Source organism: Filicampus tigris, chromosome 2 (assembly GCF_054856515.1).
Source record: "Filicampus tigris isolate MCC_2025a chromosome 2, RoL_Ftig_1.0, whole genome shotgun sequence".
In the NCBI taxonomy this organism is placed as follows: Eukaryota; Metazoa; Chordata; class Actinopteri; order Syngnathiformes; family Syngnathidae; genus Filicampus; species Filicampus tigris.
The window spans coordinates 3,231,830-3,251,717 of record NC_141218.1 but is presented as its reverse complement, the minus strand read 5'-3'; the positions used below and the strand labels follow the sequence as shown (position 1 = coordinate 3,251,717).

Here is a 19,888-nt window from a genome sequence, read left to right as displayed (position 1 = left end):
TGCCACCAGTGTGTGCAAGTGCAACACGTGTCAAGGTGAGACATTTCACACTTGTAAGCACTGGATGTGGGTAACATTATAAGTCCAGTTGTCCTCATTCACGAAAGGTTGACTGAGTTCGTGGGAGTTACACGAAACAGACCATGCTTTGAAATGTGTCAGGTGTTTCATCAGGGTTACCTGCTTTGTCAAATAGTTGATTATTCACCTTGGACGCAGCATCCATATAAAACTTTAATTTTCAAAGTTAAACGGTACTCAGACGGACTATGATACAACGCAGCAAACTGTGTTTCTCCCAGCTGCACTCTTCACCAGTACGTGCAGTTTGGATTTGTTTTTCTTTCAGATTTAAATCCTGTGTCGGCCGATCTTCCCAAGGCCTTAAAAATCAGTTTCGTCGGCAGATGTGACTTTGAAGTTTCTTCAGTCAGATTTCAATTTTGCCCCCCACAACATTCACATCTTTCAGTCCTCTGACTGGTTGATCAGAGCAAGACAAATAATTCGACTAGCTAAACATGTCTGTACCGCTCCGCACACGAGTCCATTTTATAAGCATTTTTGGTAAGTTTAGTGTATTTTTTAAAACATTTTTAGGGGGGGTTGTGTTAATAGATTGAAATTGATTCTGAACTGATTTTTGTATAGTGCAGATTGTTTCAAGAGGTCCATGAAGTCAGGTAATGCTAATCCCTCCACTTAGAATGTTAGAATAATCATCATAGTTGAATCACATTTAATGATTTGATGGGGTCAATACCGTTCACAAAACAAAATAAGCCCAACACTTTCTATCGCTGTACTTTGTATGTCAAGATTTTAGGTGGGTCAGCAGGTGTGAGGTCACTTTCGAACCTCCAAACAGCTCTGAGGCAACGTTCACTTGCCATTATAAATATGCCTCAAAGTTGACGCCCATTTTTGACCCCAGTAAAACCACGTGTTCCGTGATTGGTTAGCGCCATTGACGCAGGCCGTGTTGTCCTTTTGACAATTGGCCAAGACGCCTGTCAGAGTGAGTCACTCACAATAGTCGGCCAATCAAACACCGCCTCGGTCGCTATGAGCCAGCCTATTACTCGTGACGTACGTGATCACGTGTTGTTTGTGCTGTGGCCCGTCGACTTGTGTACAGGCGGAGAAGGGAGCGAGTTGCTAACAACTAGCCGGAGAAAGGCGATTGAACATGGCCATGCTGCACACGGTAGGCTTCATCTCTTAAAACAAGGCCGAGTGCAATTGCTGTTTCGCTGGCACAAGGGCGAAGGGACACTTTTTTTTTTTTTTTAATTTTTAAAAACAGCAACAACACACACAGCCGCTCGGCCAATTGTGCAAATCTGAGCCGTGCATTAGCTGGCCTAGCCGGACTCGGGAGCTCGTCTCCCGACACAAGAATGGGGTAGTGGTCCACTTGGATTATCTTGCAAGCGACGTGACCTTTGAATGCGTTCTCGGATGGCAAATTTTACGAATCATCAGGAAGGCAAGGCAGCGAAGTTGATGCTGGAGACGCAGCAGAGGAACGTGGGGACCAAATCTGCCGACGCAAACGTAGACTGCTCGGTCAGGGAACCCCCTTCCCCGTTAATTAACATCAGCGGCGGCGGCGGCGGCGGCGGAGGAGGAGGAGGAGGAGGCGGCTTTCGTTCCCATCAGTTGCCGCCCTCCTACCACCACCACCTTGAGTCGTATCACTACGAGCTGGCGTCGCATCATCATCTTCACCACCTCACCGCGGACGTCGCCGAGTCCCCGGGTAGAAAATCGTCGTCCCCGGTGGAGCACGGCGCCACCGCCACCAGCAACAGCGGCCTCGCGTACGAGGCGGGCGGCTTGTCAAACCCGCCGGACGCAGTGGACGACATTCGTAAGTGTGGCTACCTGCGCAAGCAAAAGCACGGACATAAGCGCTTCTTCGTGCTGCGCGCCTCCAGCCACCTGGGCCCCAGCCGCCTGGAGTACTACGACAATGAGAAGAAATTCCGGAGCAGCTTGCGCGGTGGCGCCGGACCGGTGGGCCCTTCCTCCCCGAAGAGGGTGATTTACCTCTACCAGTGCTTCACTGTCAACAAGAGGGCAGACTCAAAAAACAAACACCTCATTGCCCTTTACACGAAGGATGAGTACTTTGCTATTGTGGCGGAAAACGAGCAGGACCAGGAGGACTGGTACGTGGCTATCAGTGAGTTGATGAACGAGGGCAGAAAGGGGCATTTGATTACGGACGATTTAGATGATGGCTATGGTACGGTTACCCCTGGCACTGTTTTCAAGGAGGTGTGGCATGTGAATGTCAAACCCAAAGGACTTGGTCAAACTAAAAACCTCACGGGCTTGTATCGCCTATGCCTCTCATCCAAAACACTTCACCTGATCAAGTTGAACTCTGAGACCCCTTGCGTGAACCAGCACCTGATGAACATCAGGCGCTGCGGAAACTCTGAAAGCTTCTTTTTCATCGAGGTGGGCCGCTTCTCGTCGATCGGGCCGGGGGAGATATGGATGCAGGTGGATGACTCTGTTGTGGCCCAGAAAATGCACGAGACCCTCCTGAACACCATGAAGGCCCTGAAGGCATATGTGGAGGTCAGGCCCCGGAGTAAGAGCCAATCATCGGGCTCCAACCCTATGCCGTTTGTCACCACGCATCGTCACCTGAGCAACCTCCCGCCAAGCCAGACGGGTCTGCACCGGCGATCCAGGATGGAGTCGGTGGTAGGAACGCCGCCGTCCAGCAAGAGCTCCGGCGCCAGCGGCTACCGCTTCCGCACATCCAGCGAGGGCGAGGGTACCATGAACCGGCTCTTTCGCTCCACCACGGGAAGCCTGGTGCACCTTAATTCAGGGCGTCCCCATCTTGGCCGCACTGAAGGAGACCCGGCCGGTAGTGGTGGCGCGGCGACGGGAACGGCCGGCACGAGCGCCGGCGGCGGGCGCTACGTGCGGGCCGTCCCAGGGTCATCGGCCTCTACTTGCCACGCCCGCTCCGCCTCCCTCCCAGTCTCCCACCCTTTCACCACAAGCCCGGTCAGCGTGTCCTCCAGCAGCGGCCACGGTTCTGTCTCGGACACCCTCACCCGCCCATCCAGTTCTTCGATATGTGGTTCTCCGTCTGACGGCGGCTTCAACTCTTCTGACGAGTACGGATCCAGCCCCGGTGACTTCAGGTACTTCCGGGTGCGCAGCAACACCCCCGATTCGCTGGGCAACACCCCGCCAATCAGAGAGGAGAACTGCCTGAGTGACTACATGGCCGTGGGCTGGAATAGGGAGGTGTTTGGTACCAGCGCGGGCTCCGGGAACAACAGCGGCACCAACACACCGCGCGACGAGAGCACGTCAACGACCGAGGACGAGCGCTTTTTTTCGCTCAGGAGGAGGCGAAGCGGTGGGCCCGGAGTAGCCGTTTATCAAAAAATGACTCAAACCAATTTTTCATTAGAAGAAGGGGCCGACGCGTTAAGCAGCTCCTGCACCGAGCACGGCCAGCAGACGCTGAATCCCCCGCCGTCCTCCACCAAGGAAGATAGCGGTTACGTGCCCATGATGTGCGGCGTGGCGCCGTCGCCGAGGGACACGCCTCCCGACTACGTGCCCATGCATCCCGGCTTCCATCCAGTTTCCCACCCCCATCAATTTCAGAGCCCAACTTTGGCCGCCCGCTCGGCCAAGCCCCAGTCGCACTCGTCCGCCGACGCCCACGGCTACATGATGATGCTCCCAGGATGCAGGGGCGGCTCTCCTTCCCCGGTGCAGGCCTCTCTCAGCCCCCACAATGGCCCCGGCACGGCAGGTGCAAGCGGGAGCGACGGCGTGGCAGAGAGACCTGCGAATGCAGGTTACATGGACATGTCGTGCAGCAGCAGTTTGGGGCAGAAGTTGGAAGGCAGCAGCGGATGCTCCGGCGCTCAAGTCTGGAGGCCTTTCAGCCCTTATTTCTCTCTCCCTCGCTCCTACAAGGCCCCCACCAGAGAGAGCGATGAGAAGGAGTGTGACGACTACGTTCCAATGGCGTCTCTCGCCAAGCCGGTCCACTCATCGGTTGCCACGGCTTCCTTAGCAACACCGGAGAGGAGGGGCGGCGGTTGCACCTCCACGCCCTCACACCCGCCGCCGCCTTACGGCGCTCACCACACCACAGCCGCAATGGCCGACGGGCGCGTCGTGAGACCCAACCGCCTTCCTTTAGGCAGGAGAAGTTTCCACGGTCTGATGCGAGTCAGTGAGCCCTCCGCCTCATCCACAGTTACCTCCACCTCGGCCCCCGCGGCCGGCACCTCAACCGGTAGGCCCCCAAGCCCCGGAGAATATATCAACATCGACTTTGGTGACCATTACCCCCGCCAACAGCAGCCCCCTGCCTACCCTCTTTCCACCAAGGATGAAGCCCCCGCGCCGGCCGCCGGCGACCACCGTCGGACACCCCCCTTGCCCCAAAGCAGTCAGGACTACATGAGCATGGAGGTGGGTCGGGACCATCAGGACAGCGATGGGTGTCTAGGTAAGAGACAGTCACCTAGACCTAGCCTGGTGGCCCCCTGGAACCCGCCCAGCTATATCCGACCCTTGGCTAGCAATCCTGGCGCTTTGGCCTCGCCCGGGGTCCACGCCGGAGGTCACTGGAGGCCAGCGGGCGACGACTACACTCATATGATGTACAGCAAGAAGGGTGAAAGGACTCAAACGAGCCCCACTGACATGCTGCAGCATCTCTGCGTGATGGAGGGATGCTATGGGCATGGTGCCTCCTCCATATCCCCAACCTTGCCCCCGAGGAGCCCAGCGAGGGCACCGGCGCAACCCCTGGAGCCAAAGGTCGTCCGGGCCGACCCTCAAGGCAGGAGGAGGCACAGCTCGGAAACCTTCTCTTCCACCTCCTCCTCGAATTCAACGCCTTCAGGGGGGACGACCTCCGCAACCCATTTGACGCCGGCGGACCCCGCCACCGCAAATGGTTCACACGCACCCGAAGGGCCGGCCTCCGCACGCGCTGGCTTGGCATCCTTCGACGGTGTGTGGATGTCTGTGGAAAGCCGCGGGGACCTGCCGGTTGACCAAGCCCAGTTTGGCTCATCAGACCCGGGCACGGCACCCGGCACCTCGCCATCCTCCTCGACCCCGACCAGCAGTATGTACGGCAGCAGCACGTCTGTGGGATACCAAAACGGCCTCAACTACATCGCTTTGGAGGCGAGGGATGACGGGAGCTGTGCGGACGCGACCACGTCGACGGGTGTCAGCGAGAGCTCCACGGTGCGAGAGAACGGGGCCTACGCCAGTCTGGACAACACCAAATCAGAAGGTGTCTCTACGACAGCCAAAGGTGAGTGCCTTCCTGCCTGCGTGGGCCTGCGTGTGAAATGTAAACATTCTTGCTTGTGTGTTAAAGGAAGACAACTTGGAATTTGGGAATAGAAGCGTTTTATTTTTATTTTATTTTTTTTCACAAGACCAAAATAGCCCCTCTTGTTCAGTGCTATTATTAGTTGCATTTTATTCACTTGTTGTTCATATGTGGTTGCTAGGGCTGTGCAATAATTCAGTATCAATATATATCGCCATGGACACCTGGGCAATATCAATAGAAATTGCACTCAATATAATATTGATCTTAAAAAAAAAAAGTCAGAATACAACCCCCCGCTCTGGCATTCTGCGTGCTGTCGGCAGAGGCTACAGTATGACGTTAGATTTGTGCCACACTTACAAGCGCCGAAGAGGAAATTTGGGACACCAAAACGTGTTTCGCAACTTCAGATGGATATGTGGTAGGGTTGCACGATATTGGAAAGATTTGCGATATCGTTGTTGAATATAGCGATGTTATGGTGATATTTAACATGGACCTGAAGGAAGGACATTTTTATTATCTAACGAAAGAATTACAATTTTGTTTATGCAGCGAAATGAGCAAATTCAATGTATTTATACAATGCTACAGCTATAACAAAGCACTTTACATCACAATAACAAAATAGCAATAATATAACAAGTGAAAGCAATAAATTAAAACACAAATAACTATATACAGTAGACACCGGAGAACAGGAAACTGTCAGTCTACAAAGAATAGAAATGTGTCTTCAAACAGGTTTTAAATATGAGGTGCAGAAGTAAAAAGACTTGCTAGCTCTGGTGTTACTGGCTTTTCTTTAAGGTATCGGTTAGGGCTAGGCCGATTATCGGCTTGGCCGATTATCGGCACCGATATTTGTCTTTGTCTCTGACGAATATCGGCATCAGCTTTTTTTTTCCTGCTGGCCAATAATGAATCAATTTAAATCTGTGGAAATCAAAACAAAGATAAGTGGAAGTTTAACATTTGTCACTTTGAAATTTTCGTTTACGGCTGAAAACGACATGGCGCTATTGTTTTAAGTTTTCATTTATCATTTTTAAGACATGCTGACAACCCTCGGGTGCTCCCTGAACTTTTTGTTGGAATTTTATAACATAGATTTATATTGTCAAAAAATTCTTGAAATAATAATTTAAAAAAAATCATTATGCAAACCTGAAACATTGTTCAATAAACATGCTTAAAGATGCAACAAAGTTAAGAGTACATTTTCTTTAGATTTTGATGACAATATTTTACTTTTTACTGAAAATGAATATCGGCTCCAAATATCGGTTATTGGCCTCCCTGACAACCAATAATCAGTATCGGCCCTGAAAAAAGCATATCGGTCTATCTCTAGTATCGGGTACTTGTGGAGGCTGCTGATACGATGGTTTAGGCAAAAAAACAAAAAAAAGTCTGACATCAACTAAGTCCTTCGTGGCTGGTTATTTTTTTTGTCATTGTGTTAAACTAAAATGCTAATGACAAATGATTAATACCTGTTGGCATCAGGTGAGGCTTTGCGGGTTTTTGACTGGCTAAAATGTCTTGCTGTGACAACCAAAACTTGAACCACCTGTAAGAGTCAAACCGCGAATCGTCCCCGTGCCTAATTCCAAACAATAAGTCCAAAACGGTTTCCTATCAACTTTACAACATTCGAAAATGAAGACTGCGATCCCATTGGACAGGCGCGTGTGCGTGCGGCGGCCGTTTGCGCGCGCGCGGCCTGGCACGCGATGAGACCAGAGGATCCATCTCGGCTGCGTTGGCGTCGTGGCCTCCTTCCTCTCCTGCTCTATAGTTCACTTCTTCAGCAAATGTAGCGTGCGGGCGTGAGTCAGGATTGCCGGAGCATCGGCCGACCCGGCGCGACGGGTCGTGATTGATGTCGTAATTGCGGCGGCGTGTCAAGGCAGCGCAGCGGCGACGGGAGGAACGCCGTCATCTCTCAGGAATGCGCTTCCTCACAGCTGTGGCGCGGACGCGATGGCAGCACACCTGCTTGGCTTGTAGCGTTTGTTTGAGGTGTTGCGTCCGGAAGGGGCGCCATGACAGCAGTGGGGAGCTGCCCCTTTCCTTGGGTGGAGTGGATAGCAGGTGGCGGCGGCCGGTTAGCGTGAGTGCGTGGCGGATTGCGGCGGGCACGGCGGGGTCAAGAGAGATGTGAGAGGAAGTTGTACGAGGCTGGCCTTTTTGCTCTCGCCTTGCCACCTACACGGCCAGCGGCCTTCTATATTTACACATCTATTTGCAGGCTGATGTGAATTTATGGGCGCGCTTGTAACAAGACCTCCATTTCCACTTGGAGTGCTCTCGAGTAGGGGTCTAACGGTACACGTGGGTGTATTAATACGTTTCGGTATGCCACGTTCGGTTCGGTCCACTTGCGTACCGTTTCTGATCGCCAGAAGCCGTGATAAATTATAAATGCGTGGATAAATGGCATTATTATGGCGTACCGGCTGTACACTGAGGTCTCCTCTTTGGGATAATTCTGGCTTTCTTGTTAAAATCGCCGATGGGGAAAGGTACGTGGATAAGTCCCAAAGTTGTGTGCCGACATTGCTACATGAGATCGGCGGCAATGTTGCAGGTAGCGCGTCTAAAATGACGCACTTAGAAGGGCTTCGTTCACCGCTGCTCCTGTCGCTTGCCGTACGATGCATTCATGAACCTCGGAAACGTCACAACTCGGCAAAACCCATAAACGACAACAACACAGATAACCTAATTCGTTACAGTATGCTGTTGAACATTCAAAGATTTCAATGCCTAAAAAGTGTATAGAATTTCATAAAGACGTTTTAAAGTTATCGTATTTTTTTTCATGATAAAAAGAGTTATAATATAGTTAGCAATAATTGTAACTGTTATTGTATGTCATTTTGTTTTCGTCACAAAAAGTGTATATATGTACTCTAATGACAACTTGTCTTGAACTTGAATACTTAGGTGTGTCATATAGGCTGTTGCTGCTGAGTTTTTAAAGGTTTCAGTGTCTTAATAATTCACAAAATTAAGAGATCTTTATTTTTTTATTCTGTTGTAATTTCTTAGAAAATCACCCGAATGGATTTCTTTTATTTATTTTTTTCTAAAAAATGCACCGTTTACTTGTCATCTTTTGAAAATAAACATATTTAAAAAAAACAAAAAACATTTTTTCTTGTACCAAAAATATACCGAACCGAAAAGTGATTTAGCATAACATATACATATATATAATAAATATATATATATATATATATATATAATATACACACACACACACATATACACACAAAAAAAAACTGGGGTGGTCGTGTGTTACGCTCCTCTTCTCATCCCAGCACATCTCACCGGCGTCCGCTTCACCTTTGCTCTCACTCTGCAGAGGCTCCGCGAGTCCACGCAGGAGGGCTTGCCGGCATTCCAGCAGTGCCGCCTGTCAAAGCGTCCGTATTGTGGCGATCGGCTCGCATTGTTGTCGCACAAAAGCCTCGCTTTCAGTGGAATAACCCAGCTGCACGATCGCCATTGCCGGGGTCACCCCGGACACGCGCCCAAGTCCGCCGGCCGCGTTCACTCCTTGCCCAAAGATGTACCCGACTCACAAAAAGTTTCAGAAATTTTCAGAATGACCGTGTAATGCACTCTAACTTATTGAATCTAAACTTTTGAACGCTCATGTGCAACTGCTCAGTGTTTGAGTGCTTCTTGTCGTGAGCTGGTTGGTACAGAGAAACTGGGAGAGTCACTGAAAGCCAGAGAAGTGGATTAAAAAAAAAACAAAAAAAAAACACCTGTTGTGAATTCTGCAGTTCGGCTCTTTGTTCAAGAACCCAAAGTTGTGTAAGAAGTAGTCAAGCAGCAAGCATTTAAGTTTGCCGAAATGAATTTCAGCTGTAGAGGTATATTTTAGCTTTATCCCGAAATTTCAAGCAAAAGCCCGATTCCCCACTTTTTGCGAGTTGTGTTTACATTTCTATCGTCACGGTCAAAAACATTGGCGTCCCTGTGCTTCTGCACCACCTGTCCCAGCGTATTGTCGCCATTCCAAATGCTTCTTTCACTATTCGCCTTTTTCTTTGATTGCATTGGAACGATGAAAAAAAAAAAAAAAAAAAAACGAAAAATGGCTTCCAAAAATGGAATAAGCAACTTCATAAAAATGGAATAAGCAACTTCATAAAATTGGAAGAAAAAAAAAAAGCGTTAAAAGTGAAAACTATAACTTAGCGTACATTTCACTCTCACAATTAGGAATGTTTGAATTCTAACAAGTGCCATTAATTGCAATATGTGCGTTTATGATATTCTTTGCTTCAAGTGAAGTGGCGAACCTGTTTGTGTGTCCTCACAGACTGAGCGGCGGCGGCGGCGGCGGCGGCGCCCCAAAAACTGAACTGAGATGTTCTCTTCTGGATGCAGAAGACAACACATGAGATGACAGAGAAAGGCTTGCATATTTTTCATTCATATGAAACTGTCTCACTTGTTATTTTGCTGGTGTTTTATGTGCAAATCTTCACTGTCAATGTTTTTTTTATTTTTTATTTTTTTTTTTATTTCATTAACTTGGGTCTCTGGTTAAGCGCCGGTGTTTGCTGCTGTCCCGCGCCGCATTGAACAGGCAGCGGTCGGCGCTCCGCTGCGCAGTGTCGTTAGCGGGCGCTTCAACTTCCTCATGACGGTATTAAAAAGGGAGACGTTACGGTGCGCTCTTGATACAAAATTCATTGTTATTGTTCTGTTTCTTAGTTTTCACCCATCCAGCCTCGCTATGGTACCGTACAGTTATTACGTTGTGGACAAAGCTCCCGAAACCGGAAGTCACATTTCCTTTCGTACACTTGCACATATTATTTATTTGAGGTTCGAATAGTTCCGGTACATTTCTTAGCTTCCTCGGCTAGGGAGGAATTAGCGCGCGCTCATCAAAATGACTGAGAGGTTTGATTTCCTTTTTCTGTTTTTTTTTATTTGTTTTTTTTTTTTTTTTTAAAAACATTCTCCATTTTACCCCACGCGATGCAGGGCACAGTTTCTCGCAAGGAATGCACACACACACTAGTCACCCAGCCCAGGGTAGACCCTCAAAGCCCCCCCCACACCCGACCTACTTGGTCCATGCCCGACAATTGGGATGTTTCTCAGCAGCGCGTGACGCACATCCACATGCCGCACGCTTCGGGGTGACGTAAAGAGGTTTCCGGTAACCTGAGCTGGGCTGCAGGTGGGCATAGTTGCCCTGCTAGACGCATGCGCACGCGCCGACATCAAAGGCAGCGCCAGCCAGAGCTGGCCGTCTTTCCGCTCTCGCACTTTGGCGCGTACGGGCGTCCGTATATAGCGTTTCCCGCCGCTGGCCCAGCTGTTCCCACAGCGGAGATGTGCGCTTAAACCAGGGGTGTCCAAACGTTTCCTTCCAAGGGCCACGTACAGAAAAATCATAGGACGCAAGGGGCACTTAAATATTTTTGGGGACTCTAATATTATCATCAAAATCAGGCAATCAAGCAATTGCATCTTGTTTATATATTAGTGTTTTTTTTTTTGTTTTTTGTTTTTTTTTACTGCTTCCTGAGCACCGTTCTTTAATCCTCTTGAAATTCAGAAACCAAAACAGGCTCAATCTGTTGTAAAATGAGCATTTTTTTTAAAGCAGTTACTTGGGAATCGTTCGTTGACAAAGTGGAGGCAACCATTTTTGCTTGTAAAAATGATGCATTTATCACCACAGTGCTATCAAGAGAAATGTTATTCATTTAGTTGTAAATAGCTAATTTTCATTTTTGCTTATTTAGAAAAGCTCAAAATGTATCAAACAAAGCAAAGGTATTAGTTGCAAGTGTCATTTTTAGCATATGCCGTTGGCCGCTTGAAAACGGACCGGGGGCCTCAAATGGGCCCCCCGGGCCATAGTTTGGATGCCTCTGGCTTGAACGCGACAAACACGACTGATAATTTTGCTTCTCCATTCTCCGTGTGGCTCGTGATTTTTTGTGCGTGTGAGGGGACGCACGAGGTGGTCTTCGAGGCACCCATTATTTTTTGGTTTTTTTTTTTGCAGATGTGGACGGTTTTGAGAAATCAGGCCGTTGAGGACACCCTCCAGGTCCACTTTGGAGATGTTCCGTGTACTTTTTTTGTGCTATTGTAACATGGTCCTTTTAAATATAGCAAGAGCGCTATTTTTCCATATATCCCCGCCCCCCTCCTTCAATTCAATAGCTATCCTTATTTATTTTTTATTGAAACGGTTTATCACATTTCAGTATTTCAAACTGAGATTGGATGGAACAAGCATCCGCCTCACAAGTGTCCTCGTGTTCACAAATGGCTGGAAAAAAAATCGACACTTGTTTCATGCTGTGGTCACAGAGGACTTGACTGCATTCTTATGCAAGCTTTGTGTTTCCTTTATTTGTATTTTAGTTGACGCCGGAGGAGCATTGCTGTTTTTATTTTATTTTTGTTTTTTTTCTTGGTGTCCAGGCAAACAAAGTGGAACATGCCTGGCCATTTTTTTTTTTTTTTTTTTTTTTTTTTTTTGCGGCACTTTGCGGTTATTTGTATTACGATTTTTTTGGTGTGCGCGCGCGCGCGTGTGTGTGTGTGTGTGTAAAACTATATCACAGTTTATTTGCTGCTGTGTAGTCCAGTTGAGGTTGCTGAGCGGGCGCCTGTTCAGGGGCGTACCTCCTGCTAATTGTCTTCTTTTCCCACTTGAATGCTGTTTGTTCGTATTGGCCTTAAAGAAAAGAGTTCAATAGCGGGAAGGTGTTTGTCCTCCGGATGTCCTCCATTTGGGGGGGAAAAAAAATGAACCTCACGGTTTCTCCTGCACACAAGGAGAAGTTGTGGCTTTTTTTCATGCCGCTGTACTTTTATTTTCTTGGCTGTCTCATAGAGGGAATGTGGCCGGCGCTTTCTCAGAGGCCATTTGAGCATCAGCGTAATGTTTCAATTGTTCCAACCTTTGCTTTCCATAGAGCTATTGCAATAAAAATGTTCATGTTCCGCGCCTGTGTTTGCGTGACTTTCTTCGACTGTCCGCTGCCTAAACTTGTACAATATTAATTCCGTATGCAAATGAATCTGAAATATTTTCAACCCAAGGGACGCCTTCCTCGCTCAACGCAATTTTTGACCAACAATCGTGGCCTGTTTATCCAGCTCAGGTGACCTGCCCAGGGTGCCAAAGTTCAACTGACAAAACAATCCAAAGTTCACTTTGGTCATGCAAGCCAGTCAGATGAGAGCAGTTTTTTTTTTTTTTTTGTGTGTTTTTTTTTTGCCCTACATGATTCCAGAATGGGGAACCCTCGTGAGGGGATGGTGTAGGCTTAACCTTTACAAGCACCATTTTTGGAACAGGATAGCCATCACTTCCCTTCTGGAGGTATTTGTTGTTGTTCAAATTCAAATTATGAATGCCACCAAGAGAAAGTGAGTGCATGTCTGTTTGTTGAGCGTGTGCGCTTGGCAAAGTGCATTTGTTTGTCCTGCCACCGTCTCATCTTTTTTGTTCTCAAGTCAAGTCAAAAAAAAAAAAAAAAAGTCAGCCAAAAGACGCTTGGTATCTTGGAAAAGTCCATTTCAACTTGATTTCACTTCCATGCTGTCGCTCGCCTCGAAGGCGCCAATCTGTTGCTTTGGCTTTGTGACAGTTGGAATTTTCCAAATGTCTTTATTATTATTTACATTACATTTTAGCTCCGCCTAATGCCTGCTTTGCATTCCTGCTGGGTAGTAATCAGGTTTGTTTTCACCAATTGGAAGGAGGTATTACGTAATACTTTTTTCGCTGTGGAGGTCTGCAGTAATGCTGCCACCTGCTGCTCATCGAGTTACTCATCCGTCGATTCTAACTTGCAAGTCGTGCTTCTCAACCTTGGTTGAGCCAGATGAGAGGAAATGATCAGGTTTCAGAGGACAAAACTTTAGTCATTGTGTTTATTTCAGTCTTTCGCTTATAACAACTTCGGAATACCATCACAACGGAAAAAAAAAAAAATTACATTTGAATCGGACCCCAGCTTGACAAAAAAAAAAAAAAAAAAAACCCACAAAGTCACAGGAAAATATAGAAATGCTGCACACATAAAATTGTCGAATGGAGTGTGAAATTTGGATGTTTTTGGTGCAAGAACTCAGGCCCTCTTATTTTACAGCAAAGCCCAACACCTGGAAATGTTTAAAACAAAACACATGACATGGTTTTCGTAACAAGAAGCCAAGATTTAATTCAAATCCTGTTAAACATTTCCCCGATCATCAGACAATCTCCAAACAAATCCCCTTAATTCATCTTTATTATTAATTCTACAAATTGAATACAAAAGGTTTAAGTGATTTTAACATCAAACACGCTTGTCGCAGGGAAAATGGCTTTGACGGTGCTCAGTAGTTTGTTTTTTGGTGAAATGCATGACCTTAAAACACCCACTGCCAAGTAACCTCTTTTTTATTTATTTTTTTAGAAATATATAGTCATTATATATAAAATACTGTTTTCATTCATAAAAGCCTTACTTTGTACAATATCTGTGTTTGCGTGCGTGAGTGTAAGCGAACTAAACCTGCCAAAATGCTCGTTACCAATTGAAGACTTAATACGCTAATAATAAAAAGTGTTTTACACAATATACACATTTTATTACTTACAAAAGAAAGAAGGCGGAGTTAGCAGGCGGCTTTGCAGCAGGGTTAGTTAGTACCACCACGTGTCACAACGGACGTAGAAATAAGAAAGTAAGAGGAAGACGAGAAAAAAAAAAAAAAAAACAGTGGTCAAAATCAAAAGCCAGTCAGTCTCACAAAGGAAAGCTCCTAGTCAGTGCATCTCGCATCTTGGATGTCCCGAAGTCAAAGTGCCCGTTTGGTTACCACGGAGAGCTTCATCCGCACCCTCCTCGTCAAGAAGAAAAGAAAACAAGAAAAAGAGCACATGTCGAAAAGGAAGAACACCTTGGGTCACCTTAAAAGTGACGTTTCTTTAGAAGGGGGTGAAAAATGCGCGTTTGCTGTCACACATTCATCATGGCACCATTTCGTTGATAATATATATATTTTTTTCTGCTTTCGTTTTGAGGTACTTCTTAGGAAAAACAAAGCAAAAAAAAAAAAAAAATCTTTACGTCAGTTTTTTCTTAAGCTGTGTTGCACAGTAGCACCATTGTTTTACTTGAAGACAATGCACCAATGGAATTCCACCAGTTGCCGCCACACCCATTGTCACCTTGAACCCCGTGTGACCCCTCCCCGCCGTCCAATCAGCCGTCTCGGCTGATCGGCCCGACCTGGGATGCTGGCGGCGTGGTGATTGCTGTGCGCCGTTACGTCCTCTTCATGCAGACCACGCAGCGGCTGACGCGTGTCCGCAGGTTGCCCGCCTTCAGCGTCTCTGACTGGGGCTTGCTGTGAGGGCAGAGGTCAAGGTCATGGTGAGTGCAGCGTTCAAAGCCAAACAAGTGCCCTGTTTGTATGTGTTGCTGCTCCGCGCGTACCTTCTCTGAAGGTTTAGAATTAACGTAGCTTCTGTCATTTCCGTGAGCCTGTTTGGTGTTCTGTGTTAACTCATTCACTGCCATTGACGTATTTATTTGTCTTTTCACAGTCCAGTCTTTCAATCCCAGGAATTTATGTTTTTCAATTTTTTTTCCAAACGTTAGGGTAAAAGTGGGTCTCAAAATGTCTGGCAGTGAAAGAGTTAAATATGTTAGCAATGAGATAGGGTTTGGTGTTTAGATATCTTTCCAGCTTTTCCCTAATGGGGGTGTTATTTTTAACCTAGCAGTCTTTCCATCTGGCTCTTGCTTTTCCTTGTTTTTGAGTCCATCTGCGTCACTTCTACATGCAGTCTTTCAGTTCTTTTCATCAGGTCAAGTCCAAACCACCTCAGTCTTGCATCTTGTACTTGCCTTTAGGTTACCATCACCATCCTACTGACGTATTCATTCCATATACTCTTATCTTTTCTGGTCATGCCAGACATGCCCGTACATCTCAACAGCTTCGTTTCTGTCACATCAACCTTTTTTTTTCTCTACATTCTTGATGTGGCAGAAGCACACCTACTTAACTCATTCACTGCCACTGACAAATTTACTTGTCTTTTCACTGTCCAGCCATTCAGTCACAGGAACTTATTTAGGTTTTATCAATTTTATTTCAAACGTTAGGGTAAAAGAGGTGTGGCAGTGAATGAGTTATGTGAAAGAAAAGGCGTATTGGACGGTCAGAAGCTTCCACCGTTTGAAAACCGTAGTAATGACTAGATGCTAGGAAACAGAGCCGGAGGTGGCAGAGTTGAAGATGCCGAGATCCGAGGATGAACAGGATCAGGAACGAACTCACGAGATGGGTGGCACTGCACAGACTGGGAGGTTTGGAAATGAAACTCGCGAGGCCAGATTGAGACGGTTTGGATGGCTATAAAGCGAGAAGGATGCTGAAAATGGAACCTTCACAAGGCAAAGAGGAAGACCAAAGATGGAGGTTTTATGGATGTGGTCAGGATGAAGGTTGATACGGAAGAAGAAGATTCAGTGAATAGGATTAAGCCCAAAGGGAAAGCTTTGTTTGGTGGAGATTATTCCAATTTGAAATATGTGCCTGTACCTGAACATCTCGCCTTCGTCCACTGTGGCCAACCAGAAGCTGTAGGAATTGCCGTAGTAGTTGCATGTCCCCCTGCCGTGGCACTCGATGAAGGGAGCGCTGCGGAACTCCTCCAGACAAGAGCCGGGGGAGGCCAGGGCCTGGCCAGAACCCTCGGCGCCGGCGCTGGTGTGCTGCAAGTGAGGAAGGAAGAAGCGTCTTTACGTCGCAGGAAATATACACTATAAGTGCAAAAAGGTTGGTCAGTTTTAGGTTCATCCAGAAATGTCACCCAAAAGCATCCCTAAAGCGTTGGAGTAGTGAGGTGTGTATGGGGAAATGTCCTACCATCATGAAGGAGTAACCTATCCACAGAGCCTCCCAGTTAGCAGGGCAGTTGGGAATCTGGATGGTTTGGCTGTGGACCGCGATCACCATGGCGGGAGCTTCACACACTGAGCAGCTAGATTGAAACAAATACTTTACAAACTGTGCATTGTTCTCCTCGCTTCGGTCACGTTCTTTCCGTCCGTGTCCTACCGGCTGATAAAAGGCTTGATGCTCTCGCCAGTGATGGGGGCCATGGACATGGGCATGGGCTCGGGCGTGGACAGCCAGTAGGAATAGTCGTTACGGGAGGCGAAGTTGCACACGTTGTTGATGTTGCAGAACATGAAGGGCATGGTGCTGAAGCGGCGCAGACAGCTGCCCGCCGTTCCTGGAGGACAGACACCACAGACGATGATCAGACACGTGGCGCACGTTTGAAAAGATCTGCAGTGCCGAGGGCTTTACCGAGATCTTGCCCGTGCGCCCTCTCGTTGCCCTGCACGTACAGCAGGGAGTAGCCGTCGTATATGAGGTTGGTTCCGACCGGACAGAGTGGTACTTCCTGGATCTGGCTGTGTCGGGTGATGAGGAAGCCGTGGGCCGCCGAGCCTGAGCCCGGAAGACCAGGGGCACCTTGCGGACCGTCAGAACCGGGAGGACCCGGATAGCCACGCTGACCTGGGATCAGATGACACGATTAGCAACTGTAGCACATCTTACGCATTGTCGAGACATTTCCGAGAATCTGTCGTGGAATTTACCGCCACCTTTCCGGCATTTCGCGACACGATTCAATAACAATGAAGTCTCCGGCTTTCGTCAACTCACCAGGCTGACCAGCAGGACCGTTGTCTCCCTTCCTTCCGGGGGGGCCGCTGAATCCAGGGGGACCCTCTGGACCAGGGTCCCCTGAATCACCCGGCTGACCTGAAAAATGGAGAGGAAAAACATCATTCCATTGCTTTTTAATTTAGAAGAAGCGGCAAGTCAAGTCTCATTCATGCAACTGACCTGGGAAGCCTTCACGTCCAGGGGAGCCCGGCAGCCCCCCAGAACCCGGCTGGCCCAGAGGACCCGGGGGTCCACGCTGTCCCTTAATCACAACGGGGGGCTGAGGAACACCGGGGTCACCAGGAAGGCCTTGAACAAGAAGGATTAAAAATGGTTGAAAAGGTGTCATTCAACTTGTTCCTCCAAATCCCAAGCGGCACGGCATACTACCATCAAGTTTGGGCCTCAACCTTTCATTTTAGGACACACTTGAATATATTCACCTGGCGGTCCGACGTCTCCAGGGTCACCGGGAAGGCCAGAGGCACCGGGAATTCCTAGGTCTCCTTTTGGTCCTGGTTAAGATATCAATGCTGATTCAGAATTGCTAGCTTTTGAATCAGGAGGTCACCACTTCTTTATCTGTACAGACAGTACCTGGGAATCCGGGAACGCCAGGCAGACCGATGTCGCCCTTTGCGCCTGGAACACCGGGAGGGCCGGCTGAACCCTGGTGGGAGAGGTCCAAAATGGTTATATGATCAAGTAGTAAGTACTTCATTGATTCCTTCAATTCTTACTGTGAATCCTGGAACGCCAGCGTCTCCTTTCTGTCCAGGGAAGCCTGGCTGACCAGCTGCACCGGGAATACCTTTCTCTCCCCTAACGCCACCACTTCCAGGGGGACCGCGAGGGCCTTGTGGGCCAGGCACACCTTCATACACAGAAAAGCGGTGATCAGATGTCATGGGACGTCTTTTATATAAAGCACAATTATGTTGTACATTCCTTCAGGGTACAAATTGAAACCAAAGCTAAATCATCATTTATGAGTTAACAAGGGTAGGGATACAATCATCTTCACCGTAACACAGTGATGTCACAGAATCAAACTCTCCAACCTCAAGTTTAGTACATTTGAGACATCCTTTCAAAGTCGGTTCTCCGCAAATCATCAAAATCGTCTAACCTGCAGGACCTAGGCTTCCCAGAATGCCCGGGGCAAAGTGGTTGACGCAAAAACAAAAATGACAAAGGTTTAGTCAGAAAACAAACATCAGAACAGGAATGCAGTCAAACTACGAACCTCAATAATGGCCTAGTCATATTAGTTATCATGTTCAAGTTGACTTTGATTTGACTACAGCCTCCAATTCCCCAAATCCAACTCGTGCGGCCTCCTTGAGGGCACACGATCAGGCATAAATAGTGACAATCATTTGATTTGTTATGTGGAATTTTCCATTCTATTCAGTGTCATGCACTATTCCAAGTATTGTTAGTGAGTCGGGGATTAATTTGGGATTTGGAGGCACTGGGAAACAAGTGAACACTTGCTCCCAAATATAATACTGGACATGTCAATACAGTATAAATACCAAAACGTTACAAGCCATTGCCTCGAACACAAATTTTCCAGGCGAGTTAGCTGCACTATGAGTGTTTCCGTGCGGAAATGACTAAACGCATATCACATTCTTGGTGTCATGTGCTTGATCCAGATGACATGCTATTTGTGTTCAAAACCTTTAAAGGTGAAACTTGTGCTGTTTTTGCCTCTACGGAGAAACCCAAATTGTCTTCAAAGGTGCTTACTTGCATGGCTGTTACCATCGGTGTGCATTGAAAGTGAAAGAGGAGAGGCATTAAGGAGGATCACAATGACAAAACACGCCGATTGGCTAACTTCCTCTCCAGCAGATCAGAGGGTGGGGTTCAAGCTCTAACAGTGACTGTGAGGAGCAACGTGCATAAAAGTCTGGACGCAGTCAATCTGACCTGATGGACCTGTGGTGGGCGGCACCGAGCATCAGCGCGAGGAGGGACGAGGCCATGCCACGGGAAACGGAGGTAAAAGGTCACAGCAACAACAAAACACCCCAAAAAGGGCTTTCTCGCTTCACAGAGGTCAATTTACAGGAAAAAGTTCATAGTCACCTGCAGGCAACATCCATGCACTGTTTGATCATGATTGGTGGAATCAAAGAAACTGCAAAGCCATATGAATCCTCAACACTCGGCTCAAGTCTTCATTGTTATGACAATTGACCAGTCCAATTTGGGCACTTAGGTCAATGAATTTAATCAAATATGAACCACCAAATTTAGTTTGACTGAGGTCGATGGTTGGGGTCTGGCTCAGCTTGATTCAGCACAACCAAGGAAGCAACAGAAACAACACAAAAATAGGTGGCACAGAGAAGACGAAAAATTCCCCTCGTTTGGGGGTCACAAAATGCGATAATGAGGTAGGAAGAAATGTGGAGTACAACTGGATGCAAGTGATGATAACCCGTGGTCATTTAAGGGAGCGCCTGAAACGTCACACATTTCATTGCGGGGGTGGGACAAAGAGGTGTTCTTCATTGAACCAATGCAACGATGATGGTGAATTGGGAAAGTGTTTCATGCAAATCAATTTCAAAAAGCATTCGCATTTGAAGTGACATTGGTGATTTACGTCAGCTTGCTGCCTGGTTTACTCGCAATCGCATTCATAATTGAAGTATCAATTCAGAGATTTAATATCGATATCAACCACCCTAAAGCCATGTTTACCCGAGGGTTTGCTCCGAATTTCATTATTATCTGCACATAGTCAGATGGCCCTTGAACCCACAGCAAAAACCA

The 19,888-nt window shown here is 47.5% G+C and overlaps 2 protein-coding genes across 2 annotated transcripts in view; one reads left to right on the top strand and one right to left on the bottom strand.

Moving 5' to 3' along the window:
- The first annotated feature begins 1,127 nt into the window (after positions 1 to 1,127).
- irs4b (insulin receptor substrate 4b) lies at positions 1,128 to 11,881 on the top strand. The gene is made up of 2 exons (XM_086024453.1): positions 1,128 to 5,329; positions 9,696 to 11,881. The coding sequence occupies exons 1-2, from the start codon at positions 1,450 to 1,452 to the stop codon at positions 9,698 to 9,700; spliced, it is 3,885 nt and encodes a 1,294-aa protein (XP_085880579.1). The 5' UTR covers positions 1,128 to 1,449; the 3' UTR covers positions 9,701 to 11,881.
- A 1,396-nt stretch (positions 11,882 to 13,277) lies between these two features.
- col4a5 (collagen, type IV, alpha 5 (Alport syndrome)) overlaps positions 13,278 to 19,888 on the bottom strand; it is a 28,827-nt gene continuing 22,216 nt past the window's right edge. The window contains exons 40-49 of the mRNA XM_086017697.1: positions 17,839 to 17,972; positions 17,696 to 17,768; positions 17,542 to 17,613; positions 17,279 to 17,407; positions 17,096 to 17,194; positions 16,733 to 16,945; positions 16,478 to 16,655; positions 16,286 to 16,400; positions 15,959 to 16,131; positions 13,278 to 14,755 (exon numbers count right to left, since the gene is read on the bottom strand). Coding sequence (XP_085873823.1) covers positions 14,674 to 14,755; positions 15,959 to 16,131; positions 16,286 to 16,400; positions 16,478 to 16,655; positions 16,733 to 16,945; positions 17,096 to 17,194; positions 17,279 to 17,407; positions 17,542 to 17,613; positions 17,696 to 17,768; positions 17,839 to 17,972 — 1,268 coding nt within the window. The 3' untranslated portion in view covers positions 13,278 to 14,673. The remainder of the gene's footprint in view (positions 14,756 to 15,958; positions 16,132 to 16,285; positions 16,401 to 16,477; positions 16,656 to 16,732; positions 16,946 to 17,095; positions 17,195 to 17,278; positions 17,408 to 17,541; positions 17,614 to 17,695; positions 17,769 to 17,838; positions 17,973 to 19,888) is intronic.